The sequence below is a fragment of the Callospermophilus lateralis genome, chromosome 7 (assembly GCF_048772815.1).
Source record: "Callospermophilus lateralis isolate mCalLat2 chromosome 7, mCalLat2.hap1, whole genome shotgun sequence".
Lineage (NCBI taxonomy): Eukaryota > Metazoa > Chordata > Mammalia > Rodentia > Sciuridae > Callospermophilus > Callospermophilus lateralis.
In genome coordinates, this window is record NC_135311.1 from 64,959,697 (window position 1) to 64,987,366 (window position 27,670).

At 46.3% G+C, this 27,670-nt stretch overlaps 1 protein-coding gene across 1 annotated transcript; it reads left to right on the forward strand.

Annotated features, from left to right (window-relative positions):
- Positions 1-4,292: 4,292 nt before the first annotated feature.
- On the forward strand, positions 4,293-27,628 carry LOC143404362 (rho GTPase-activating protein 29-like). Its single transcript, XM_077110069.1, has 9 exons — positions 4,293-4,409; positions 12,585-12,660; positions 16,394-16,533; positions 17,242-17,430; positions 17,702-17,839; positions 20,902-21,134; positions 23,921-24,236; positions 24,363-24,471; positions 26,778-27,628. The coding sequence occupies exons 1-9, from the start codon at positions 4,293-4,295 to the stop codon at positions 27,626-27,628; spliced, it is 2,169 nt and encodes a 722-aa protein (XP_076966184.1).
- The last annotated feature ends 42 nt before the right edge of the window (positions 27,629-27,670 follow it).

The following is a 27,670-nucleotide window of genomic DNA, read 5'->3' on the forward strand; positions in this document are numbered from 1 at the left end:
GTTTTAGACATGGCTTCCAAGGTCAGGAGACTGAACAATGCCTCAGGGAAAGATCTACACAGGGAGCTCAAGAATTGAGCCCCAAGGCAAACTGACTTAGGAGGTTAGGAAAATAGCAAAGAAGTTGCCTTTTACCTAAGATTGCACAGCCAATTGGGTTGGAAAGAAGCAGGACAAGAGTCCTTGCCATTGTGCTGAGCATACTCCTTTGCAAAATGCTTGAGCCTCAGTGGGTGTGGGGCGCCATCAGCCTTCCCCCTCTTCACATGCAGGAAGGCGGCCTTGCCCAGCTTCAGGCGCTGCCATGCAGACAGTGCCTCCATCCTCTTCTTCTGGGTCTCTATGGCCCTGTGCTTCTCCTCCAGCGTCATGTGCAGCTGCACCAGCTCAGATGCCAGGAGGCTGGCAGGATCCCAGCTGTGCCTACCTGGGCTCTGCTCTTTCTTCTTCCACAGCGTCAGAGGGGCTGGGCAGATTTCCGATGCATCTGCTGTGGTCTTCTGGGAGCTGCTGGTACTGGACTTGCTTTCACAGCTGTTGAGCCTCTGGAGCTTCCTCTCAGCAGAGAGGAAATTCAGAGCTGACAGCCCATGATCCACAACAACCCTCATCTGCCACTGGCCCTGGTTCCACCCCCATGAGCACTGCGCAGTGGCTGGTCTCTGGGGGACTTGGCAGTGCATGGCGGGGAGGGGCTTCTGTGGCCAGGGTGGTCTTGGAGGTGGCTTGATAGGGCAACCAAGGGCAATGCGTGGGGGATGAAGGAAGCGAGCTCTGGCCCTCTCTTGCCATGCATTTGGCGGGAGTCTGAGTCCTGGACCCTGGAGGAAGCACGGGGATGAGTGTGGGATGGAGGTGGTGGCTCTGGCGCTGCACTGGGCTGGGGACTGCAGAGATGGCTGCTGATCAATTGCCATCCAGGGTCAGAGCATCCACAGCATCGCGTGGTGGTCCAGGAGGTGTGACAGCTGCGGGCGGGGCGGGGCCTGAAACAGAGTGCTTCACAGCTGACAGCCTGTGATCCACAACCGCCCTCATCTGCTGCTGGCCCTGGTTCCACTCCCATGAGCGATGCACAGTGCCTGGTCTCTGGGGGACTTGGCAGTGCATGGCGGGGAGGGGCTTCTGTGGGCAGGGTTGTCTTGGAGGTGGCTTGATAGGGCAACCAAGGGCAATGCGTGGGGGATAAAGGCAGCGAGCTCTGGCCCTCTCTTGCCAAGCATATGGCGCGAGTCTGAGTCCTGGACACTGGAGGAAGCATGGGGATGAGTGTGGGATGGAGGTGGTCGCTCTGGCATCGTGCGGTGGTCCGGGAGGTGTGGCAGCTGTGGGCGGGGCGGGGCCTGAATTAGAGTGCTTCACAGCTGACAGCCTGTGATCCACAACCGCTGTGTGGGATGGAGGTGGTAGCTCTGGCGCTGCACTGGGCTGGGGACTGCAGAGATGGCTCCTGACCAATTGCCATCCAGGGTCAGAGCAGCCACAGCTTAGCGCCCTGGTCCGGGAGGTGTGGCAGCTGCGGGCGGGGCGGGGCCTGAATCAGAGTGCTTCACAGCTGAAAGCCTGTGCTCCACAACTGCTCTCATCTGCTGCTGGCCCTGGTTCCACCCCCATGAGCGCTGCACAGTGCCTGGTCTCTGGGGGACTTGGCAGTGCATGGCGGGGAGGGGCTTCTGTGGCCAGGGTGGTCTTGGAGGTGGCTTGATAGGGCAACCAACTGCAATGCGTGGGGGATGGAGGCAGGGAGCTCTGGCCCTCTCTTGCCAAGCATTTGGCGGGAGTCTGAGTCCTGGACACTGGAGGAAGCATGGGGATGAGTGTGGAATGGAGGTGGTCGCTCTGGCATCGCGTGGTGGTCCCGGAGGTGTGGCAGCTGCGGGCGGGGCGGGGCCTGAATCAGAGTGCTTCACAGCTGACAGCCTGTGCTCCACAACCGCCCTCATCTGCTGCTGGCCCTGGTTCGACCCCCATGAGCGCTGCACAGTGCCTGGTCTCTGGGGGACTTGGCAGTGCATGGCGGGGAGGGGCTTCTGTGGCCAGGGTGGTCTTGGAGGTGGCTTGATAGGGCAACCAACTGCAATGCGTGGGGGATGGAGGCAGCGAGCTCTGGCCCTCTCTTGCCAAGCATTTGGCGGGAGTCTGAGTCCTGACACTGGAGGAAGCACCGGGATGAGTGTGGGATGGAGGTGGTCTCTCTGGCGTTGCAGGTGGTCCAGGAGGTGCAGCAGCTGTGGGCGGGGCGGGGCCTGAATCAGAGTGCTTCACAGCTGACAGCCTGTGATCCACAACCGCCATGTGGGATGGAGGTGGTCGCTCTGGCGCTGCACTGGGCAGGGGACTGCAGAGATGGCTGCTGATCAATTGCCATCCAGGGTCAGAGCAGCCACAGCTTCGCATGGTGGTCCGGGACGTGTGACAGCTGCGGCCTGGGCGGGGCCTGAATCAGAGTGCTTCACAGCTGACAGCCTGTGCTCCACAACCGCCCTCATCTGCTGCTGGCCCTGGTTCCACTCCCATGAGCGCTGCACAGTGCCTGGTCTCTGGGGGACTTGGCAGTGCATGGCGGGGAGGGGCTTCTGTGGCCAGGGTGGTCTTGGAGGTGGCTTGATAAGGCAAAAGAGGGCAATGCGTGGGGGATGGAGGCAGGGAGCTCTGGCCCTCTCTTGCCAAGCATATGGCGCGAGTCTGAGTCCTGGACACTGGAGGAAGCATGGGGATGAGTGTGGGATGGAGGTGGTCGCTCTGGCGTCGTGTGGTGGTCCCGGAGATGTGGCAGCTGTAGGCGGGGCGGGGCCTGAATCAGAGTGCTTCACAGCTGACAGCCTGTGATCCACAACCGCTGTGTGGGATGGAGGTGGTCGCTCTGGCGCCGCACTGGGCTGGGGACTGCAGAGATGGCTCCTGACCAATTGCCATCCAGGGTCAGAGCAGCCACAGCTTAGCGCCCTGGTCCAGGAGGTGTGGCAGCTGCGGGTTAGGCGGGGCCTGAATCAGAGTGCTTCACAGCTGACAGCCTGTGATCCACAACTGCTGTGTGGGATGGAGGTGGTCGCTCTGGCGCTGCACTGGGCTGGGGACTGCAGAGATGGCTGCTGACCAATTGCCATCCAGGGTCAGAGCAGCCACAGCTTAGCACCCTGGTCCAGGAGGTGTGGCAGCTGAGGGCGGGGCGGGGCCTGAATCAGAGTGCTTCACAGCTGACAGCCTGTGCTCCACAACCGCCCTCATCTGCTGCTGGCCCTGGTTCCACCCCCATGAGCCCTGCACAGTGCCTGGTCTCTGGGGGACTTGGCAGTGCATGGCGGGGAAGGGCTTCTGTGGCCAGGGTGGTCTTGGAGGTGGCTTGATAGGGCAACCAAGGGCAATGCTTGGGGGATGGAGGCAGCGAGCTCTGGCCCACTCTTGCAAAGCCTTTGGCGGGAGTCTGAGTCCTGGACACTGGAGGAAGCATGGGGATGAGTGTGGAATGGAGGTGGTCGCTCTGGCATCACGTGGTGGTCCCGGAGGTGTGGCAGCTGCGGGCGGGGCGGGGCCTGAATCAGAGTGCTTCACAGCTGACAGCCTGTGCTCCACAACTGCTCTCATCTGCTGCTGGCCCTGGTTCCACCCCCATGAGCACTGCACAGTGCCTGGTCTCTGGGGGACGTGGCAGTGCATGGCGGGGAGGGGCTTCTGTGGCCAGGGTGGTCTTGGAGGTGGCTTGATAGCGCAACCAATTGCAATGCTTTGGGGATGGAGGCAGCGAGCTCAGGCCCTCTCTTGCCAAGCATTTGGCGGGAGTCTGAGTCCTGGACACTGGAGGAAGCATGGGGATGAGTGTGGGATGGAGGTGGTCGCTCTGGCATTGCACTGTGGTCCGGGAGGTGTGGCAGCTGCGGGCGGGGCGGGGCCTGAATCATAGTGCTTCTGAGCTGACAGCCTGTGCTCCACAACCGCCCTCATCTGCTGCTGGCCCTGGTTCCACCCCCATGAGCGCTGCACAGTGCCTGGTCTCTGGGGGACTTGGCAGTGCTTGGCGGGGAGGGGCTTCTGTGGCCAGGGTGGTCTTGGAGGTGGCTTGATAGGGCAACCAAGGGCAATGCGTGGGGGATGGAGGCAGGGAGCTCTGGCCCTCTCTTGCCAAGCATTTGGCGGGAGTCTGAGTCCTGACACTGGAGGAAGCACTGGGATGAGTGTGGGATGGAGGTGGTCTCTCTGGCATGTGGGGTGGTCAGGGAGGTGCAGCAGCTGTGGGCGGGGCGGGGCCTGAATCAGAGTGCTTCACAGCTGACAGCCTGTGATCCACAACCGCCATGTGGGATGCAGGTGGTCGCTCTGGCGCTGCACTGGGCAAGGGACTGCCTATATGGCTGCTGATCAATTGCCATCCAGGGTCAGAGCAGCCACAGCATCGCATGGTGGTCCCGGAGGTGTGACAGCTGCGGGCGGGGCGGGGCCTGAATCAGAGTGCTTCACAGCTGACAGCCTGTGATCCACAACCGCCCTCATCTGCTGCTGGCCCTGGTTCCACTCCCATGAGCGCTGCACAGTGTCTGGTCTCTGGGGGACTTGGCAGTGCATGGCGGGGAGGGGCTTCTGTGTCCAGGGTGGTCTTGGAGGTGGCTTGATAGGGCAACCAAGGGCAATGCGTGGGGGATGGAGGCAGCGAGCTCTGGCCCTCTCTTGCCAAGCATATGGCGCGAGTCTGAGTCCTGGACACTGGAGGAAGCATGGGGATGAGTGTGGGATGGAGGTGGTCGCTCTGACGTCCTGTGGTGGTCCGGGAGGTGTGGCAGCTGTGGGCGGGGCGGGGCCTGAATCAGAGTGCTTCACAGCTGACAGCCTGTGATCCACAACCGCTGTGTGGGATGGAGGTGGTCGCTCTGGCGCTGCACTGGGCTGGGGACTGCAGAGATGGCTGCCACCAATTGCCATCCAGGGTCAGAGCAGCCACAGCTTAGCGCCCTGGTCCGGGAGGTGTGGCAGCTGCGGGCGGGGCGGAGCCTGAATCAGAGTGCTTCACAGCTGAAAGCCTGTGCTCCACAACTGCTCTCATCTGCTGCTGGCCCTGGTTCCACCCCCATGAGCGCTGCACAGTGCCTGGTCTCTGGGGGACTTGGCAGTGCATGGCGGGGAGGGGCTTCTGTGGCCAGGGTGGTCCTGGAGGTGGCTTGATAGGGCAACCAAGGGCAATGCGTGGGGGATGGAGGCAGTGTGCTCTGGCCCACTCTTGCAAAGCCTTTGGCGGGAGTCTGAGTCCTGGACACTGGAGGAAGCATGGGGATGAGTGTGGAATGGAGGTGGTCGCTCTGGCATCAAGTGGTGGTCCCGGAAGTGTGGCAGCTGCGGGCGGGGCGGGGCCTGAATCAGAGTGCTTCACAGCTGAAAGCCTGTGCTCCACAACTGCTCTCATCTGCTGCTGGCCCTGGTTCCACCCCCATGAGCGCTGCACAGTGCCTGGTCTCTGGGGGACTTGGCACTGCATGGCGGGGAGGGGCTTCTGTGGCCAGGGTGGTCTTGGAGGGGGCTTGATAGCGCAACCAATTGCAATGCTTTGGGGATGGAGGCAGCGAGCTCAGGCCCTCTCTTGCCAAGCATTTGGCGGGAGTCTGAGTCCTGGACACTGGAGGAAGCATGGGGATGAGTGTGGGATGGAGGTGGTCGCTCTGGCATTGTGCTGTGGTCCGGGAGGTGTGGCAGCTGCGGGCGGGGCGGGGCCTGAATCATAGTGCTTCACAGCTGACAGCCTGTGCTCCACAACCGCCCTCATCTGCTGCTGGCCCTGGTTCCACCCCCATGAGCGCTGCACAGTGCCTGGTCTCTGGGGGACTTGGCAGTGCTTGGCGGGGAGGGGCTTCTGTGGCCAGGGTGGTCTTGGAGGTGGCTTGATAGGGCAACCAAGGGCAATGCGTGGGGGATGGAGGCAGCGAGCTCTGGCCCTCTCTTGCCAAGCATATGGCGCGAGTCTGAGTCCTGGACACTGGAGGAAGCATGGGGATGAGTGTGGGATGGAGGTGGTCGCTCTGAAGTCCTGTGGTGGTCCGGGAGGTGTGGCAGCTGTGGGCGGGGCGGGGCCTGAATCAGAGTGCTTCACAGCTGACAGCCTGTGATCCACAACCGCTGTGTGGGATGGAGGTGGTCGCTCTGGCGCTGCACTGGGCTGGGGACTGCAGAGATGGCTGCCACCAATTGGCATCCAGGGTCAGAGCAGCCACAGCTTAGCGCCCTGGTCCGGGAGGTGTGGCAGCTGCGGGCGGGGCGGGGCCTGAATCAGAGTGCTTCACAGCTGAAAGCCTGTGCTCCACAACTGCTCTCATCTGCTGCTGGCCCTGGTTCCACCCCCATGAGCGCTGCACAGTGCCTGGTCTCTGGGGGACTTGGCAGTGCATGGCGGGCAGGGGCTTCTGTGACCAGGGTGGTCTTGGAGGTGGCTTGATAGGGCAACCAACTGCAATGCGTGGGGGATGGAGGCAGCGAGCTCTGGCCCTCTCTTGCCAAGCATTTGGCGGGAGTCTGAGTCCTGGACACTGGAGGAAGCATGGGGATGAGTGTGGAATGGAGGTGGTCGCTCTGGCATCGCGTGGTGGTCCCGGAGGTGTGGCAGCTGCGGGCGGGGCGGGGCCTGAATCAGAGTGCTTCACAGCTGACAGCCTGTGCTCCACAACCGCCCTCATCTGCTGCTGGCCCTGGTTCGACCCCCATGAGCGCTGCACAGTGCCTGGTCTCTGGGGGACTTGGCAGTGCATGGCGGGGAGGGGCTTCTGTGGCCAGGGTGGTCTTGGAGGTGGCTTGATAAGGCAAAAGAGGGCAATGCGTGGGGGATGGAGGCAGGGAGCTCTGGCCCTCTCTTGCCAGGCATATGGCGCGAGTCTGAGTCCTGGACACTGGAGGAAGCATGGGGATGAGTGTGGAATGGAGGTGGTTGCTCTGGCGTCCTGTGGTGGTGCGGGAGGTGTGGCAGCTGTGGGCGGGGCGGGGCCTGAATCAGAGTGCTTCACAGCTGACAGCCTGTGATCCACAACCGCTGTGTGGGATGGAGGTGGTCGCTCTGGCCCTGCACTGGGCTGGGGACTGCAGAGATGTCTCCTGACCAATTGCCATCCAGGGTCAGAGCAGCCACAGCTTAGCGCCCTGGTCCGGGAGGTGTGGCAGCTGCGGGTGGGGCGGGGCCTGAATCAGAGTGCTTCACAGCTGACAGCCTGTGATCCACAACTGCTGTGTGGGATGGAGGTGGTCGCTCTGGCGCTGCACTGGGCTGGGGACAGCAGAGATGGCTGCTGACCAATTGCCATCCAGGGTCAGAGCAGCCACAGCTTAGCGCCCTGGTCCGGGAGGTGTGGCAGCTGCGGGCGGGGCGGGGCCTGAATCAGAGTGCTTCACAGCTGACAGGCTGTGCTCCACAACCGCCCTCATCTGCTGCTGGCCCTGGTTCCACCCCCATGAGCGCTGCACAGTGCCTGGTCTCTGGGGGACTTGGCAGTGCATGGCGGGGAGGGGCTTCTGTGGCCAGGGTGGTCTTGGAGGTGGCTTGATAGGGCAACCAACTGCAACGCGAGGGGGATGGAGGCAGCGAGCTCTGGCCCTCTCTTGCCAAGCATTTGGCGGGGTCTGAGTCCTGGACACTGGAGGAAGCATGGGGATGAGTGTGGGATGGAGGTGGTCGCTCTGGCATCGCGCGGTGGTCCGGGAGGTGTGGCAGCTGCGGGCGGGGCGGGGCCTGAATCAGAGTGCTTCACAGCTGACAGCCTGTGCTCCACAACCGCCCTCATCTGCTGCTGGCCCTGGTTCCACCCCCATGAGTGCTGCACAGTGCCTGGTCTCTGGGGGACTTGGCAGTGCATGGCGGGGAAGGGCTTCTGTGGCCAGGGTGGTCTTGGAGGTGGCTTGATAGGGCAACCAAGGGCAATGCGTGGGGGATGGAGGCAGGGAGCTCTGGCCCTCTCTTGCCAAGCATATGGCGCGAGTCTGAGTCCTGGACACTGGAGGAAGCATGGGGATGAGTGTGGGATGGAGGTGGTCGCTCTGGCGTCCTGTGGTGGTCCGGGAGGTGTGGCAGCTGTGGGCGGGGCGTGGCCTGAATCAGAGAGCTTCACAGCTGACAGCCTGTGATCCACAACCGCTGTGTGGGAATGGAGGTGGTCGCTCTGGCGCTGCACTGGGCTGGGGACTGCAGAGTTGGCTGCTGACCAATTGCCATCCAGGGTCAGAGCAGCCACAGCTTAGTGCCCTGGTCCAGGAGGTGTGGCAGCTGCGGGCGGGGCGGGGCCTGAATCAGAGTGCTTTACAGCTGACAGCCTGTGATCCACAACCGCCCTCATCTGCTGCTGGCCCTGGTTCCACCCCCATGAGCGCTGCACAGTGCCTGGTCTCTGGGGGACTTGGCAGTGCATGGCGGGGAGGGGCTTCTGTGGCCAGGGTTTTCTTGGAGGTGGCTTGATAGGGCAACCAAGGGCAATGCGTGGGGGATGGAGGCAGCGAGCTCTGGCCCTGTCTTGCCATGCATGTGACGGGAGTCTGAGTCCTGGACACTGGAGGAAGCATGGGGATGAGTGTGGGATGGAGGTGGTTGCTCTGGCGTCGTGAGGTGGTCCGGGAGGTGTGGCAGCTGTGGGCGGGGCGGGGCCTGAATCAGAGTGCTTCACAGCTGACAGCCTGTGATCCACAACCGCTGTGTGGGATGGAGGTGGTCGCTCTGGCGCTGCACTGGGCTGGGGACTGCAGAGATGGCTCCTGACCAATTGCCATCCAGGGTCAGAGCAGCCACAGTGTCCCGCAGTGGTCCGGGAGGTGTGGCAGCTGCGGGTGGGGCGGGGCCTGAATCAGAGTGCTTCACAGCTGACAGCCTGTGATCCACAACCGCTGTGTGGGATGCAGGTGGTTGCTCTGGCGCTGCAGTGGGCTGGGGACTGCAGAGATGGCTGCTGACCAATTGCCATCCAGGGTCAGAGCAGCCACAGCTTAGCGCCCTGGTCCGGGAGGTGTGGCAGCTGCGGGCGGGGCGGGGCCTGAATCAGAGTGCTTCACAGCTGACAGCCTGTGATCCACAACCGCCCTCATCTGCTGCTGGCCCTGGTTTCACCCCCATGAGTGCTGCACAGTGCCTGGTCTCTGGGGGACTTGGCAGTGCATGGCGGGGAGGGGCTTCTGTGGCCAGGGTGGTCCTGGAGGTGGCTTGATAGGGCAACCAAGGGCAATGCGTGGGGGATGGAGGCAGCGAGCTCTGGCCCTCTCTTGCCATGCATTTCACGGGAGTCTGAGTCCTGGACTCTGGAGGAAGCACGGGGATGAGTGTGGGATGGAGTTGGTCGCTCTGGCGCTGCACTGGGCTGGGGACTGCAGAGATGGCTGCTGACCAATTGCCTTTCAGGGTCAGAGCGGCCACAGTGGCTCGCGGTGGTCCTGGAGGGGAGGCAGCTGCAGGCGGGGCGGGGTCTTCCGCGAGGATGGAACATTGAGATGGGCGCCCACGAGAGGTAGACGTCAGGAGTGGGCACTATGGGAACCGGAACACTGTGGTCCTTTGTGATCAGTTAGCAGTTGGAGCAGGATAACGACGCTGAGGCAGCTGAGGACCACAGCGATACTCACGGGTTAACTTGACTTTTCCTTCTTGCTCTTCGGGTCTTCACAATCGTCTTTCCCACTGGGATCTTTTTGTAAGTGTGGGTACATTTCCTGAAATTTCATTCTGATGAGTACCTAGGTAAAGAAACTAACAAGTGCTGTTCCCTTTTTTCTTTTTCTTTACACACTTCACCTCATCTAGGCCTTTGTTGATGACTACTTTGAGCAGGGAAGGGGGCCTAAAGGTGCAGGGACTCCCTCTTTGCCTTTCTTTCTGACTGTATCTCTATCCTATCTCTTTTCTGTCCTTCCCTTATTACTGTCCCTTCTGTTTCCATTCACCTTTTTTCAACCATGACCTCAGCACAGAAAGTTAGGGTCTAAATTGGAATTGATAAGCTGGGAGATCCCAACTGCTACAAGGAGGGTATGTCCCTGTGAGTATGTGTCCAGGATTCCCCAAGACCCTGTCGGTGATAAAAATCTGGTGTTCCAGAGGTGGCCCCCCTTCTGAGGAAACCAGTGGACCAGGACTGTCCTTTTCTTTGAGTCAGACAGGTGCTGGTTTATTTGACTTTTTCACTACTGTCCCTGTCTTACAGACCAAGGAGAGGGTTCCACACTGAGTCCTTTGGATCTTTGACATCCACTGAGTTCTTTGGATCTTTTGGGGGAAGGGAGGAGTGTTAGGTGTTTTGTGAATATTCCAAGGCCATTTCTAAACAGCAGGCAGCTTTTTGTTCTAAATCAGTTTTGTTCTTTTCCTCTTTGGGTTCACTTCACCTCCTTATTGAGTTTGGGTGTAGGGGTCTCCCTCTTCATGGAAAAGAATTCAAAATTAGATGTGGAGGTGAGTATTTAGGATGAGTAAATAAATCACAGCACATTATACATATATACATGTGTGTCTTTGAAATTTAGATCCTTTTCCCTGCAGTGAGTTCTTTAATCAGTTTGCCAGAAATGCCTACATAGAAATGCTAACCTATTGTAAGACTTGTGAAAGTGAGGAATAGTGACACTTAAGCCTCATTAGGTTGACAATACCTATAGATCTGGTCTCATGCAGACTGAATTTGAAGAAAGCCCAATGGGCCCCGGTAGAAAAGTTTCAGCCCCCAAGTTGGCAGGATATTGAAGTTTGGCTGAGTTGAAGAATCACTATATTCAGTGAATGTAGGGTAACACCAGACCACTCCACCTCCCCAAAATAGAACAACCTCTCAATTATCATCCCCTTCACCTCCCACCTGTAAAAGCCCTTGACCTAGGAATGTGGGCATTTACAACTGCTCTTTGTCCCAGGGAGTTAGTACTACCATTGAACAAAGATGATTCCCAGAAGGGATTCTGGAAGGATTTGGATTCCTATGTATTTTAATTTATTCAGATTCTGAAAATTAATCAGAATCTCACTTTATGCTAGACAGACTCCCTGTAGAACCTTTCCATTTAATGAGTGGCAGAATACAATAACCAAAAACTACAGCCAAAGGAATGATTATTTTCAGTGGAGGGAATGAAGTGGTATTTTTGTGTGAGCTTGAAAGTAAAGGGTAATTTTAATAAGCACAGAAGGGGGGGGGTCTTCCTGCACAGAATTGCTGGTCATCTCTAATGTCTACCAGGATCTCACTGCTTTGACAGTGCAGCCATTTGCTCAGAGACACTGAGAAATCTGAAAGAGAGCTCTGTAGGTTGCCAGTATGTGCAGGTTCTCAAATCAAGCCAGAACCACTTGATCTGAGACAACAAGTCACAGACAATAGCTCTGCTTTGAAGATTTGAAGAGTAGTTGGTTTGCTGTTTCTTTTAAATTTCCCATTCATTTTCATCATGGTGATGAGACGCACACACAAAAATAATTCATATGTGTAAAGAATACAGGGGATTGATAAAGGTTGGGAGCATATTTTATTAATTGTCTTTATGATTACATGATAAGGAATTGAGCCACCTTGTTCATAGAGCAGATTTTCGGCAATAATGCCTCCCTTGATAAGAGTTTTATTTTTCTTGAAGAAAGTTTCAGGGTGTATTGCTGAGAAAGTTTTCAAATGTCACAGTCTTCCTTTTTATTTTATTTGTTGTGGTGTTACATATTGAACCAGGGCTTCAGGCACACTAGGCAAGCACTCTACCACTGAACTACACTCTAGCCCCACAGTCTTCCTTTGAAAGGAAGAGGTCGGAGCTAATTAACATGTTTATAGAAGTGTTAGGGAAGGGCAAGTTCAGTTTCAACTTCAGGGTGTATGCAGACAGAACCTTCCATAATTTTACTTATAATATATATTTTCTAATATTCATTGAGTACCACCATGATGTCACATTTGTGCTTAGCATGTTAGAATGAATGGCTGGCTTCCACAGGACATTCAGGGGACTTTAGGATTGGTTGAGCCTTGCTGGAGAGAAATGGGAAGGAGAGTGATGGAGCTTATGGGGATGATCTTGAGATAGCCCAGAGTAGATCTGAAGGTAGACTAAAAAAACAAAAACAAGTTTTCATAATGGGAAATTTCAAGCAGGCATCAAAGTAGGCCAAACAGTATACTCTGTGAATACAACCTCAGTTTCAAAAATTATCAACACCTGAACAGTTATTTATCTCTACTACCATTATATTTAATAATCCTTAAAAGCAATTATACACAATACATCAACATGGCTGTGTTCCCAAAACATCCTTTATTTATAAAAATAGACAGCTGCCCTTCATAACCCTGAATTCAAAGACGGATAGTGTTAGGTTGTATGTTTAGGTGTGTGGTTTCTGTTCATTTTAGAGTTGACTGAAATAAGGTTTGATGTTCATCCCTCGCATTATGGATATCTGTTATTTCAGCACCATTTATTGAAAGACCACGGAATTACTTTGGCATCTCTGACAGAAATCGGTTGACTGGGATCCAAGGTGGCAGAGTAGAGGAGATCCTGCTTCAGGCTGCTCTGTGCCTGAATCAGAGAAAGCTATCAGGTGGCTTCTCCTGCTCGGGGTCTTGCCTTGAGGGAACACAACATCTCAGTTCATGTGACAGGACCCCATCCAGCGGATTTTCACAGAATCCACCAGAGCTGCGAACACCAAGCAGAACTCAGAGCCTCTGTGTTCAGGTGAGACTCCAGGCTTCAGTCCCAAAGCCCACAGTTTGAGCACAGGCGCGACTCTCAAGTGGGGGAGCAGAGACACCAACTAAGCACCTCGGTGGAGTGGCAGAACTCCAGGGGATGCTCTGCTCCCACGCAGGTCCCCAGACCACGTTCTAGGCACAGCACAAGGACATCCCAGCTCCCCCCACCTCACCAGACACCCCGACTGGGAAAAGGACTGACTTGACCTTTCTCACCATCTTTGGTGGGTGTGGTTACCAGCTGGATCTGTGACTGAACAGGTACCTGGGTTCCAAATCCACTCCCCCAGCTGTAATAACTCGGTATAGAAACTATCAGCACAAAATCAGCTCTCAGTTGAACAGGAGTGCAGTGCCACCGGGACACTGCCCACTTGGTGCAATCCTAAGTTGGAGGGTGTGAGGTCCCCCAGATGAGACCTGATAAGCAAGAGAGGGGAGGGGGCTAAAACCTAGGAGCAACTCAGAGAGACCAAGATTAGGGAAGCCCAGACAAGAGAGGGAGAGCTTTAGTCTTCTCACACTGGTTACCTACACCACACTGAGGGCAGAGAACCAAGCTTGGAATAGACAACTCTACCTACTAAAAGAGAAGAAAAGGGAACTCTGAGAGTATTTTGTTGTTTGTTTGTTTTGTTTTTTGTTTTCTTCTCTTCCATATTATCCTCTTTCTTTCTCCTCTACCCCTCCTCCTCTGGTCCTCACAACCCCAACATATAACCAAGAACTTTGCATGAAATAGAACTGAGTCACCAGAATAATATAATATAAAGGAATTGCATAAGCCACCCCTCTTTTTTTTTACTTCTCTCTCTCTCTCTTTTCTCTTTTTTACTTCCTTTTTATTTTTCTTCCTCCCTCTCTTTCTCTTTCAACCTCCTAATTTTTACTATTTTTACTTCTTGTAATTTTCTAAACACATATACATGTTTGTTTTTATGCATTCTACTGTCCTCCCACATACTTGTCTCCCCTAAATTACCTCCTGTCTATTCCCCTGCTACTAACTCTCTTGATTAGAGTTCTCCTCCAAATTTCTAAGTTTTATTAATCCATTGCCCTCACATCTTTTGCCCTTAACATAAAGTCAGATACCTGACCTCTAGTTCTCTGTCCACCACCAGAAGAAAGTGTACATCTTCTATGAAACTACTGATTATATTTTAAATTATAATTGAATCTAGAATAACTAGACATTGAGACTAACTATGAATGTCTTAATAGCAGTAATTTACACATAGGTGATGTACTGTTTATTTTGGGAATGTCAACATTGTCTCTCCCCACAAAGAAGGGATCTTGGAATATACAAGAGCACTACAAATCTATAGGGTAAAAAGAATAACACACCAGTCCCACAGAGCAGGAACGAAATACCAGCAACATGAAAAGACAAGGGAAGAAAATACCACAAACAATTGAAGACAATGCATCATTAGAAGAATAATTAGAAACAGCAGAAAAAGTGACAGAAAAAGATTTCAGGATTTACATTATTCAGATGTTTTGGAATCTCAAAAAAGACATTAGACAACAAATACAGATAGTGAAAGATCACTTTGACAATGAGCTACATAAACAAATCCAAGAAACAAAAGATGACCTCTACAGGGAGATTGAGGACTGAGGAGATATATATATATATATATATATATATATATATATATATATATATATATATATATATATAATTACTTGAAATGAAAGAAATATGAACCAAATTAAAAACACAAATGAGAGCATCACCAGCAGAAATACAACTTAGAAGATAGGACATCACGAAGACAAAGTATATTATCTTGAAAAGAATGTAGACAGCACAGCAAAAATGATAAGAAACCATGAGCAGAAAACCCAAGAAATATGGCATAGCATAAAAAGTCCAAATTTAAGAGTCATTGGGATAGAGAAAGGCACAGAGTTCAAAACCAAAGGAATGTGCAAGCTATTCAATGAAATAATATCAGAAATACTTCCAGACATGAAGGATGAAATGGAAATCCAAATCCAAGAAGCCTGCAGGACACTGAATGTGCAAAATCACAACAGACCCATACCAAGACACATTATAATGAAAATTCTCAATATACAGAAATAGGAGAGAATTTTAAGAGCCACAAGAGAAGTGAATCAGATTACACATAGAAGTAAACCAATTAGGTTAACAGCAGATTTTTCAACATATTCCCTGAGAACTAGAAGATCCTGGAACAACATATTTCAAACTGGAAAGATAATGGGTTCCAACCAAAAATCTTGTATCAGGGAGAGAAATGAATTACAGTAGATGGGGTTCGGAAGAGAAGATGGGAGCTAAACTGTGGAGCCAACCTAGATGTCCTTCAGTGGATGAATGGACAAAAAAATGTGGCATTTATACACAATGTAATACTACTCAGCATGATAAAAGAACAAAATCATGGCATTTGCAGGTAAATGGATGGTGTTGGAGAAGATAATGCTAAATGAAGTCAGCCAATTCCTAAAAAACAATGCCAAATATTTTCTCTGCTATAAGTGGGGTGACTTATAGTTGAGTTGGGAGGAACAGCATGGGAGGATGAGATTAATTCTAGGGAGGGGTGGGAGGGAAAGAGAGGAGGAAGGGGATTAGCAAGGATGGTGGAATGTGTTGGACATCATTTTACAAAGTACATATATGAAGATTTGAAATGGGTGTCAACATACCTTATATACAAACAGAGATATGAAAAATTGTGGCATATATGTGTATTAAGAATTGTAATGCAAAAAATAGAACATATATACTGGCATAAACTGAAGTGAACATACTTTATATCCAGAGATAAAAGAAATTGTGCTCTGTATGTGTAATAAGAATTGAAATGCAATCCAGTGTTGTCATGTATTTAAAAAAATTAAATGAATTTTAAAAAAAGAAATAGCTTCACTAAATACAAGAGAGTCTACTTTGGATTCTATTTTATTCTGTTGATTTGCATGTCTCTTCCTAGGCCAAAAGCACACTGGCTTGAATCCTGTAGCTCTACAGTGAGTTGTAAAGTCAAGCAGTCTAGATTCTCTAAAATTTCTTTGGCTCTCCAATATCTTTAACATTTTCATATAAACTTTAGAATCAACTTGTTAATTTCTGTATAAAAACATGCAGGGTTCTTCCAAAATCCTATGTACTCAGCAATAAAAGAGAATAAAATCATGGCATTTTCAGATAAATGCATGGTGTGGGAGAAGATAATGCTCTGTGAATCTAAGCAAGCCCAAAGAAACAAATGCCAAATGTTCTCTCTGATATAAGGAGGCTGACTCATAGTGGGGTAGGGAGGGGGAACAAGGGAGGACTCTGAAACAGAGGGATGCGAGGGGAAGGGAGAGAACATGGGGTTAGAAATGACGGTGGAATGAGAAGGTCATCATTATGCCAAATACATGTATGAAGACACGAATTGGTATGAATATACTTTGTATATGACCAGAGATGTGAACTATTGTGCTCTACATGTGTAATATGAATTGTAATACATTCCACTGTCATAAGTAAATAAAAAAAGAAAAAAAAATGTGTGTTTTATAAGAGATCAATAAATGAGATGCTTTTTTATGTTAGAAATTCAAAATAATAGCTTTTTGTAATATATAAGTAATCTCAAAGTCTAAAAATTATTCCATGTACAATATCATGTGGTATATGTTTTTGTCATTTTACCCTTCTTACATACTAACATTTCTGTTGTAAGGACCCAGCTCCCTTGGAAGATTTCAGCAATCATTAATGGCAAAAGCAGCTGCCACCCATAAGTTCAAAAAATGGAGATATCCAGCAAGATGTAGATACTGTGAACACATTGTCATATTTCAAGGTCTTAAATGCCAAGAGGTAAGATCTTTTTGGAATCACAATTTTTTCTTTTGCTATATACTTTTTTGTTATGATTTTACTTATTTAGAGATGTGTGTGTCCACACACAAACACACATTTAAATATATATAAATTTGTTGTTTGTACTCCTGGGAACTAAATTTAGGGTCTTGCACATGCCATATTTTTAGAGAGAGAAAAGAGAAAGAGAGAGGAAGAGAGAGACACACAGAGAGAGAGAGAGAGAGAGAGAGAGAGAGAGATTTTTAATATTTATTTTTCAGTTTTCGGTGGACACAATATCTTTTTTTAAATTTTATTTTTATGTAGTGCTGAGGATCCAACCCAGCACCCTGCGCACACCAGGGGAGCGCATTACCGCTTGAGCCACATCCCCAGCCCATACACTCTTTCTTAAAATTGTGCTTTGAAATGGGCTCTTGCTAGATTGGTCTGGCCTTTAACTTGTGAAATTCCTGTTTCAACCCCTCAAGTAGCTGGAATCATGGGCATATGCCATCACACCTAGCTTGCCAGTACATGTTTAATAAAGTCCCACAGTTTATTTTTGTAGTTTTCTTATTTGTTTTCCTGTTAAATGTAATTCACAAACCACAAATAGTACTTTTTCACTTATTTTTGTCGTTATTAGTCGGCCTGTATTTTGCTTAGTTGTGAATAATTTTAAGGTGAGTCAATCAGTTTTCAAATATCATTTTCTTATAGTGTCTTCTTATCTGCCATAAAAAATGCATGGCAAACTTAACCATCGTTTGCGGACATCGTAAACTTCGGGGGAAAATACACCTATTTGGAGCAGAATTGTCCTGTGTTGCCAAAAAGGAGCCAGATGGCATTCCTTTCATAATCAAAATGTGTGCTTCAGAAATCGAAAGGACTGCCTTGAGTTTACAAGTATGTTGTTTACTCTTAAAACTCTAAAAACATAAATGCCTTTGTGATTTGATTTAATGAAAAAGAGATTTTAAGAAAATCAGCACTCTCCATTTGTAATAACTAAATTTATTCACATTTATTTGGAAAATGTTAATTTATTTGACTTCAACTTGTATTTTTTAAATACTAATAAAAATTGAAGTAGATACATCAACTCTGTCTAGATGTCTGCATTTAGCCCTTTGTACTAAAGTGAAATATTGCATTCTGTTTTCCTTTTCTCTTCAAGGGCATCTATAGAGTCAGTGGCAACAAGGCAAAAATCGCAATCCTGTGTCGAGCTCTGGAAAGTGGAAGGCATTTAGTAGATCTGTCCGAATTTTCTTCACACGATATATGTGAAGTGTTAAAATTTTACCTACAAAAGGTTAAAGTTTTATTCTAAACCTACCATCAAATGCAAAGAGCAAAAATATTTTATATTGAATATTTTTCATTAGTATAGACTATGTCATCACCCCCCTCATTATTCTAAGATTTTATAATGATGTACTTTGATGTGGATATATTTCCATCCAGTATTCTGGCCACTCCATGAGCTCCGTCAGTTGTGAGCACTTTAGTTCTTGGAACTTTTCTTGATTTTTATTGCCATTCTCCCACCCTTGTACTTGAAGCTCTTCTTTGGAGATGTGTGTGTGTACCATACACAAACACACATATAAATATTTATAAATTTGTTATTTGTACTCGTGGGGATTAAAAATTCAGGGTCTTGCACTTGCTTGGCAAGCATACTTGTTCTCCAGTTCCCTTACCTTTTCTTTATTGTTCTTTTTTTCTTCAAAAACTTTCTAAGACATTTCCTTGTCTTTTTCTTCTTGAATAAGTAAATTACTCCATTTGTGAGATCATGTTTTAATATTCAAGAAGTCTGATTTTCTATTCTTTTGATCACATTTTTTAAATGATTATATGATGCTCTTTTATTGTGGATGTTCATAGATTTTTCTCATTAAGGGTTCTTTTCTCTATTTGGCCTCTAACCTCTGTAGAAATACAATGTGACCCTCATATATAACATTAAATTTTCTATAGCAACATAAAAATTAAAAATAAAGTGAAGTGATTTTTAACATTTCATTTAACATTTTGAATATCTAGTTTTTCAAATTATGAGGTATTTTGTTTATTTATGTATTTGTATTGCAGCTCTTTTTCTTTGAAATCTGGTATCTATTTTTCATTTAGAACACATCTCAATTTAGATCAGTTGCATTTCCAGTACTCTTTCACCATATCTGACTAGTTGCCAGCATATTGACAGCATCATTTTAGAACTTCATTTTGTTCTTTTTCCATCCATTTTGATTTTTGTCTTTCATGGTGGCTAGTTACATGAGTTTGGACTTGAAATCACTTTGGAAGCACTTGAACACATCAAGGCTTTTTAAAAACTTTGAACTTTACTATAAAGTGGTCTAGGTGGACTGTTTGGTATATGCCTAACTACATGTCTCTAGTTCCCTGTTCTGGCACTGGTGTGATCCTCCTGGGAAGGCATTTTTTTCTAATTGTAGATGAACACAATACTTTTAATTAATTTATTTATTTTTATGTGGTGCTGAGGATCCAACCTAGTGCCTCACACATGCCAGATGAGTGCCCTACCATGAGGCACAACCCCAGTCCCCCAGGAAAGGGTTTTTTCCTTGCCTAGAGATGCAGTACCAATACTGTGGAAGCCAGGGTTACTAAGACTGTAGGATCTGTGCTTTCAGTGTGCATATAGCCAACATATCCCCGTTTGAAAACAGTTACCTCTGTGGTCCTTATGTTTGGCATTGCCTCGATTCAGAGAGCCTCTGTATCCCATTGCCCAGAGAAAAATTTTCCAGTTTTAGAAAGGAGATTGCCCTAGTACATGGAGTGGAGACAGGATTCTATAGAGAGCTAAGCTTTCTCCGCTGGCCCACCTGCAACCTAAGCCAAGATCAGAGGACCTGGTAGTGATTGTCTACATCCCTTTAGGATTCTGAAAATCATGTTGAGTGACAAAGAGTCAGTTCTCTTGGAAATGCTGCATCAGGACTTATTCATCTGCTCTTCTACTTGTGAATTGTTGCTTTTTGTTTTCTCTATTTTCCTAGTCCTTATGAGCCTACTGTATTTTAGTGGAATTGCAGGAGGGAAAGAAATTAAGTATAAATTGCTGGGTCTACAATGTTAGCCCAGGAAAGCATTGATAACCCTTTAATCACATTCTACAGATTCCTCAACTGAGAAATGGAGGTTGATACCTTTGAATGACTGGAAGTCTCATAATGTGTCATCCTTAACCTTGTTTAGTCAGTCAGGGAAAGGAGATGAATTGGGTCCAATACAATAAACTTGCATTCTGTTGAGGAATTTTATATGTCTAAGACTTTCATTTGGCAAAGTGTGCTCAATTCTTGCAATAGTGTTAGACAGTAGCCTTTATCTGACTCATTGACCTAAAGCTCCAACAGGTGATGTGACTTGCTTCAGATCCCAGAGTGGTTGAAGATAGAAACTGATCACAGGGCAACACCTTAACTTCCCACAGATATTATAGGACATCAGGTAGCCAACGATTCACTGAATTTTTTATTGTAGGTCAGTAGAAACATTGAAATTCATTTTGGCAGTGGATATTTGTTGTAAGAACTTCTTTTGACCTATTCATGGCAAATCAGCCTGTTTGAAAGTTTCATGAGATGTTGACAGTATGTTTTTGTAGGTCATATAATCTTGTGCTGATCTTCATTCTTGCCTAAGTAAAATCTGTGCCCTTTAGCACTTTGATATTTTTACCCCTTACTCATAAAATCCATGGGTTTCTGATTCATTTTATAGATTCTGTTCACTATTCTATGTTTGTTCCAGTGAAACAGCTGAAGATTATATATTTGGGGGGCAGATGTGAATAGAAGAGTTTTAAAATCCCATAATGAAGCTTAAAGCTTAAACTTCATTTAAAGTTTAGAATTTCACTCATTTTCCATTAATTTGTTATTAACATAAATATAATTTATAGTCAAGATTTTGATTTGCTTTCTAAGTCACTTCTCTACCAAACATATATATTCTATTTTATGGGCAGGGATGAAGCTCAGTACTAGAGTGCTTGCATAGCATGCTTGAGGTCCTAGGTTCAATCCCCAATACTGAAAATGATATCAATAAATACAGATTGACTTTAGAAAATTTTGTTAATCTAAAGGGGACATGCTAAATTATTTGAGTAATTCTCACTTATAGTTGACTTTAACAAAGAAAACAGGCAGAAGATTTTTTCAAAATATTTATTTTTTGGTTGTAGCGGGATGCAATACCTTTATTTTATTTATTATTTTTTATGTAGTGCTGAGGATCAAACCCAGGCCCCTGCATGTGCTAGGCTAACACTCTACCTCTGAGCCACAACCTCAGCCCAAAGGTATTTTTAATATAATTTTGTTTCTTTAGCTACCAGAGCCATTGGTTTTATTCCAATGGTACCAAGAATTTATGCAGCTTGCAAATGTCATCCAACAAATTAACCAAGAACAGGACACCAAAAGGGACAACTCTGAAGACAACACATCTCCAAATATGTGTACAGATATCAACCAAATTTTTCTCAAAACCAAGGACCTTGTAAGAAAATTGCCACCGTTCAATTTTAACACTCTACATTACCTTATCATCCATCTTAAGAGGTAAGAATTTTTATACCATCTTAGCCATTTTTAATTCAACAGGGCAATAGTATTCAGTACATTTATATTGTTATGATTTTCAAAATGATTTTAGGATGTTTTTATTATGTGTTGGGAGAGGGAGACATTGAATACATGTTCATGCAGCAAACATGGTTCCCTCAGATGCTTCCTGTGTGCCAGGCTCTGGCTGGGGAAACTAGGGTGGAAATATAGAGTTTCTGCTATTTGTGGGTTTATCCTCTTGGGGTACAGGTCTGTATATAACCACAGTTCACCATCATTCTTTTTCTAGTAGCTGTGCACAGCTTGTAGGCATGCAGAGGAAGTTTTGGGGGTAGGAATAGAGCAGAAGAGGCAAAAGGCCTTGTGTCTGATTTTTAAGAACTGAGTGGTGATTTGGTATTGAATGTGCAGAAGAGCATATGAGGCAGAGAGAAATGACATGGAGACACAAGAAAGCATTTTGCATTTAGAAAATTTGATTTTATTAGGCTACAATATAGCAAGCAGTAGCAGGAACTGTGCTACCCTTCCTAGAGACTTGATAAAAAATCTTACCTACCTGGCAGATTAGTTGACCAAGGTGTTTCTATGCCCACTAAAGAACTTGGAATCAGGAATTTCACATATTCAGATTTGCCTGTTAGACCTTTCTGACAGTAATTAAGATCTCCTTTTTAAATTTTTTTTAAATTTATTTTTTGTGGCTGGAATTGTGGCTCAGCAGTAGAGATTGTGCAAGGCCCTGGGTTCGAACCTCAGTCCCACATACAAATAAATAAATAAAATAAAAATTTAAAAAAATTTATTAGTTCAAATCAGTTATACATGACAGCAGAATGCTTTTCAATCCATTGTACACAAATGGAGCACAAATTTTCATTTCTCTGTACATGATGTAGAGTCATACCACATGTGCCGTCATACATGTACTTAGGGTAATGATGTTTGTCTCATTCCACCATCTTTCCTACCCCATACCCCTCCTCTTCCTTCCCTCTCCTGAGCCCAATCAATGTTCCTCCATCCCCAGGAACCCTATTATGTATCAACATTTATTTATCAGAGAGAATTTTGGCCTTTGATTTTGGGGGATTGGCTTACTTCATGATATTCACCAACTCCATCCATTTACCTATAAATGCCATTATTTTATTCCCTTGTAATGCTGAGTAATAGTCCATTGTGTATATATACCACAGTTTTTTTAACTATTCATATCTTGAAGGGCTTCAAATTATTCCATGAAATATAAAAGGAGGAAACCCTTCCAAACTCATTCTGTGAAGCTAGTATCATCCTGATACCCAAACCAGCCAGAGACACATCAAGGAAAGAAAATTTCAGACCCATATCTACACGATGAACATAGATGCAAAAATTCTCAATAAAATTCTGGCAAATCACATACAAAAACATATGAAAAAAAAACAATGCACCATGATCAAGTTGTGTATTCCAGGGATGCAAGGTTGGTTCAACATACAGAAATCAATGAATGTAATTCATCACATCAATAAACCTAAAGAGAAGAAACCTATGATTATATCAATTGATGCAGAGAAAGCATTTGACAAAATACAGTACCTTTTCATGTTCAAACTATTAGAAAAACTAGGGGTAGTAGGAATATACCTCAACATAGTAAAAGCTCTCTATTTTAAACCTAAGGCTAACATCATTCTAAATGAAGAAAAATTGGAAGCATTCCATCTAAAAATTGTTCAACATAATCCTTGCCACTCTAGCCAGAGCAATTAGGTGAAAGAAATTCAAGGGAATACAAATAGGAAAAGAAGTACTTAAATTACCATTTTTGCCAACGACATATTTTATACTTGGAGGATCCAAAAAACTCCACCAGAAAACTTCTAAAATAATAAATGAATTTGGCAAAGTAGCAGGATATAAAATTAATACCCATAAATCAAATGCATTTCTATACATCAGTGGTGAATCCTCTGAAAGACAAATAGCAAAGCTAACCCATTCACTAGATATATATATATATATATATATATATATATATATATATATATATATATATATATATATATATATATATATCACAGCTACTTTACCCATAGATGAATCTAGTATCATCCTGATAGCTAAACCAGGCAGAGACAGATTTCTTTGGATAGTCATAGAAATATCAAGCTGAGAGTGCTTGAAGTAAAACCAGAACATTGATAGTGGCAATAGAACAGAGAGGTGTTCAGGAGAGAGAACCATCCAGGCTAGGAAACTAGCTGTGGGCAGCTGGGAGTGTGGCTAGTGATAGAACACTTGCCTAGCACATGTGAGACACTGGGTTTGATACTCAGCACTGCATAAAAATAAATAAATTAAATAAAGGTATTGTGTCCATCTCTAGGTAAAAATTATTTTTTAAAAAAAGAAAAATAACTGGGCAGTGAGAGAGAAATTGACAGTGCTGTTTCAGTTTCCAGTTCTTATACTGGAACGGGGAGTATATCCCACATACAATGATGGAGCAATTTTTTGAGGTGTTTTTCTTCCTTCTGCTACTGAGTTCAGTAGTTCCTTCTACTTACATGCATTTTATCCTAATATAGTACTCTGAAACTCAGTTTGGTGTGTGGTAAGTATCATAATGAAACAAAGGATTCTTTCCCTGGACCCACCAAACTTGACCCTTGACAAACGTTTTGTAGTCTTCTATAGCCCGAGTTTTCTCCAACCTTCTCAAGTCATAGTAAACTAACATTAAAGACATCTATTAGGCAAATCTCATACACTTTATGTGTTCTTCTTTTCAGGGTTGCAGACCATTCGGAAGAAAACCTGATGAACTCAAAAAACTTGGGGGTGGTATTTGGACCCTGTGTCATGAGGCCCAGGCCTACAACCACTCCTGGTACCATCTCCTCCTCTCTTGTTGCATATGCCAATCAGGCCCTGTTGGTCGAATTCCTCATTACCAATGCAGAGATGATCTTTGATGGGTCCCTAGACCCACAAAATGTTTCATCTAGTACTGACGTTGTTGCACCTCGGGTGGATAAAAGCCCTCCTTGCAAACCCGTAATATCAACAGAACATTCCACAAAGTCACAATATTTTTCTATGAAGCAAGTGAGTTTTGACCATTACAGAATTGCATTAAATTTGTGATGTTTATGTTAACAAGTTAATAGTCTTTGAACTGTTTGTTTTGAGATGTGTTTTGCTTTTAGTTTAAAACTTTTCTTGTTTCAATAGGATATTCACACTGCAGATATTGAAATTAAAAATTATGAATTGGCTACATCATTTGAGGAATCAGAACGCAAGCAAAATGCATTGGAAAAATGGGATGCATGTCTCATTGGTGAGTGGTCATGTAACATATATCCTTGCATATTTCAAACCTTGCCAAGAAGTCGTGATTAAAAACCAAGGTGAGGGCTGGGCTTGTAGCTCAGTGGTAAAACGCTTGCCTCGGCATGTGTGCGGCCATGAGTTGGATCCTCAGTACCATATAAAACAAATAAATAAAGACAAAAATATTGTGTCCATCTACAATACTCATCCTTTAAAAAAAAACAAGGGGTATTAAGTTGAGGTAAGTTCAAACTTCAAGGTTTTATTAGTTAACTTTTCTAGCCATTGAGAAAGTTTAGTGAATGTCATTTAAATGAATATCATGCTTTGTTTCTCTCTTGTAAAAAGATATCTTGAAATTCATAAATTATTTTTGTTCTCTTTCTGAGATTTGTTTTCACCTTCACTTCTTTGTCATCAATTAAAGTCAAAACAGAAAAAAGCTGGACTCCTGAAAATCAAAAAAAAAAAAAAAAATAGACTCCTAAAGTTTTTTGATGTCCCTTTACCTGTGGCCTAACTTTAGCACATTAAGCACACATGTCTTCCATTTTCTTGGCTCCAGTCTTTTTGTTCACTGTTTTTAATCATTTTATTTCAGTGTATCATTTCTGGTAAGGGGGTTGAAAACCTTCCATTCCTTACTGCTCTAGTAGAGCTTAATCTGAATTTTTCAATATATAGTCATAAATGTTAAATTTGATATATAAAATTAATGAAATATCAATAAGTGTAGCCTGAGAAAGTCTGAAAACAAAGAGTCCATTTCCTCTCTGCAAAGAAAAACACTGGACTCACTGATTCCATTTATCTGATTTGATCTTATCAGCACTTCTGTGCTATGAACCTTGACCTCATTTAAGCCATAGTTAACAGTCTCAGGAAGGTAAATAATGCCAAGGGTCATGTCCTTAAATTATTGTTGATTCAGGATTTGAACCTCATCCTGTCTCATTCCTAAATGTAACCTTGTTTTGCTGTCCAATGAAATTGGATTCGCAGGTAGGTATAGTAATAACAATAAATAATTTTAAAATATTTGAAATTTTCATTACATACCAGGTAATTCTGAACCTTTTATTTAGAAGATCATTAATAACACATGCCAACATATCTCCACATAGGAGTTTGTCTTGACAGAAGAAGGCAGGTAGGGCTAGTGCATTAGGCTTGCCAAGGGCAGAACTGCAGCAGGAGCTGAGACAGCACCCAGGCAGCTAGAAGTGGTGCTAGAAGTTCTGCAGGACTGTAAATATGTTTTGGTGGTTGCCATCCAACCACAATGGCTCAGCTCCCTTCTATCAATGTGGAGAAGGGCCCAGGACAGTAAATCACATGAGCACTGCCTGAGAACCAGGGAAGAGAGGCCAGCAGCCTCAGGTGAGGAAGGAGGTCAGATGAGATGATGACCTGCGATCATCATCAAGTGATGCTGCTGTGCACCTGTCTTCAAACCACTGCCCAAGGATGTGGGAGAAGGACCAGGTGGCAGGGATGAGGACTGTGGGCTATGAACAGGGCTGTTGGAAAGCCATCAGACCAGTGGCAAGGCACACAATTGTCTGATGTTTCTCAGCAGGGAGAAGAGGATCATGGCCAGAGGGCTGCACCTTTCTAGTAACAGGAGCTTCTAAGGCACATGCAGCAAAGACAGAGTGGGAGATGCTAGGGTTTTAGGTGAGAAAACAGGGACCTTGGGACCAGACTAGAGGAGAAAGATAAGAAGGTAAGTCTGGAGTCTACAGAACCAGTAGCACAATGGCAATTCTGACAGCTCTTCAACCTTCCTTTGTGCAGAGGATGTTGCCATGTATTAGTGGATCAGCTGGGAGAGCATCCAAGTCCTCTCTGGTGTGTTGCCCTCAGTATGGACAGAATGTAGCTGGAGAGCAGATTAAGTGACAGGCAAAGTCCTTGGGATTCAGGACATGGAGTTTGTTGGTGTACAGAATAGTGTTACTGTTCTAGAGTTACCATTGTCTGCCTGTTGAAATCAGGAAAGTCTTAACACAGAAAATATTCATTCATGGGTAGTATATTAAAACAAGTAACTACAGGAAGTGTTTTTTTTTTTTATTTTATGTGCTTTGTGACTATTTATACTATTAAGATAAATTTTAAAAAGTAATGCTTTAATTAAAAATGTGCCTTTAATATTGTATGGATTTTTAATTCCTCTGCATAGATGACTGAGAAAATAGTGTTGGAAAAATATGTAAGTCTCTGTTGTTTGAGAGAATGCCCATTCATAATAACCACACTTCCTTATTAACCAAGCTTCATGAAGTTAAAAAAAAATCTCTTCTTTTTCAGATCACAAAGAACTTGAATCATCATCACAAAAGATGGACAATATATGTAAAACCACGAAACCACTTAGTCTGAAATCTGATGTGACAACAAATGATATTCAGAGGCCTATGCCAAGCACCAAGATCAGATGTTGCTGTTTGCCTGTAGATAGATTCCATCTTGCAAGCTCTCCTAATGAGAAAAACAGGAGAAATGTGGGAAATGTCAATTCAGACAAGTTTTGCCAGAATCTTACCTTTGAAGGACTTAATATAAAAGATACCTCTACTACTGTTGGCTCCCAAATTAATGGTTTTGATCAGCAGATTTCAGAAAAAACTCAGGAACAAAAATGTGAACTAAAGAACTTAACTGGCATGAGTGCAGTGATTGTGCCAAGTGTACTCCAGGAAAAAGTGACAATGAGCATCAATGATAGTGGTGACCATTCCAATGGTGCCACACAGCCCAACACGCCAGCCAGTTCAGCAAGAGAGGCACCAGTGAGACTGTCTTCTCATTCTCACCGTCTTGCTCCTGCAAGAGCACCCAGAATAGTGCAGCCCCATCTCGGGACAACATTTTACAAACCACCTATCCTGACCAGCAAAGTCAGGGGGACTGAGGAGAGACCAGCTTCACCTTTAGCAACAGTGCCTCCTAGCACAGCTCTTACTCCCCTGAGTCATGTGGAGAAATCTGTTCCAGAGGCAGACAGCACATCAGCTTATGCTTTGAAACCAGCTGCTGAGCCTAAAGAGAACTGTGAGGAGGTTGGCCTGCCTGACATGAATCCAATGTGCCAGGGACTCAGGCTAAAACAAATGGAAGAGGTACAAGACCTTGAATTTGAAATGCCACAGTTTGTGTAGGTGGTCAAAATTCAGTTTTTTTTTTCTTGTTTCGTTTTTATG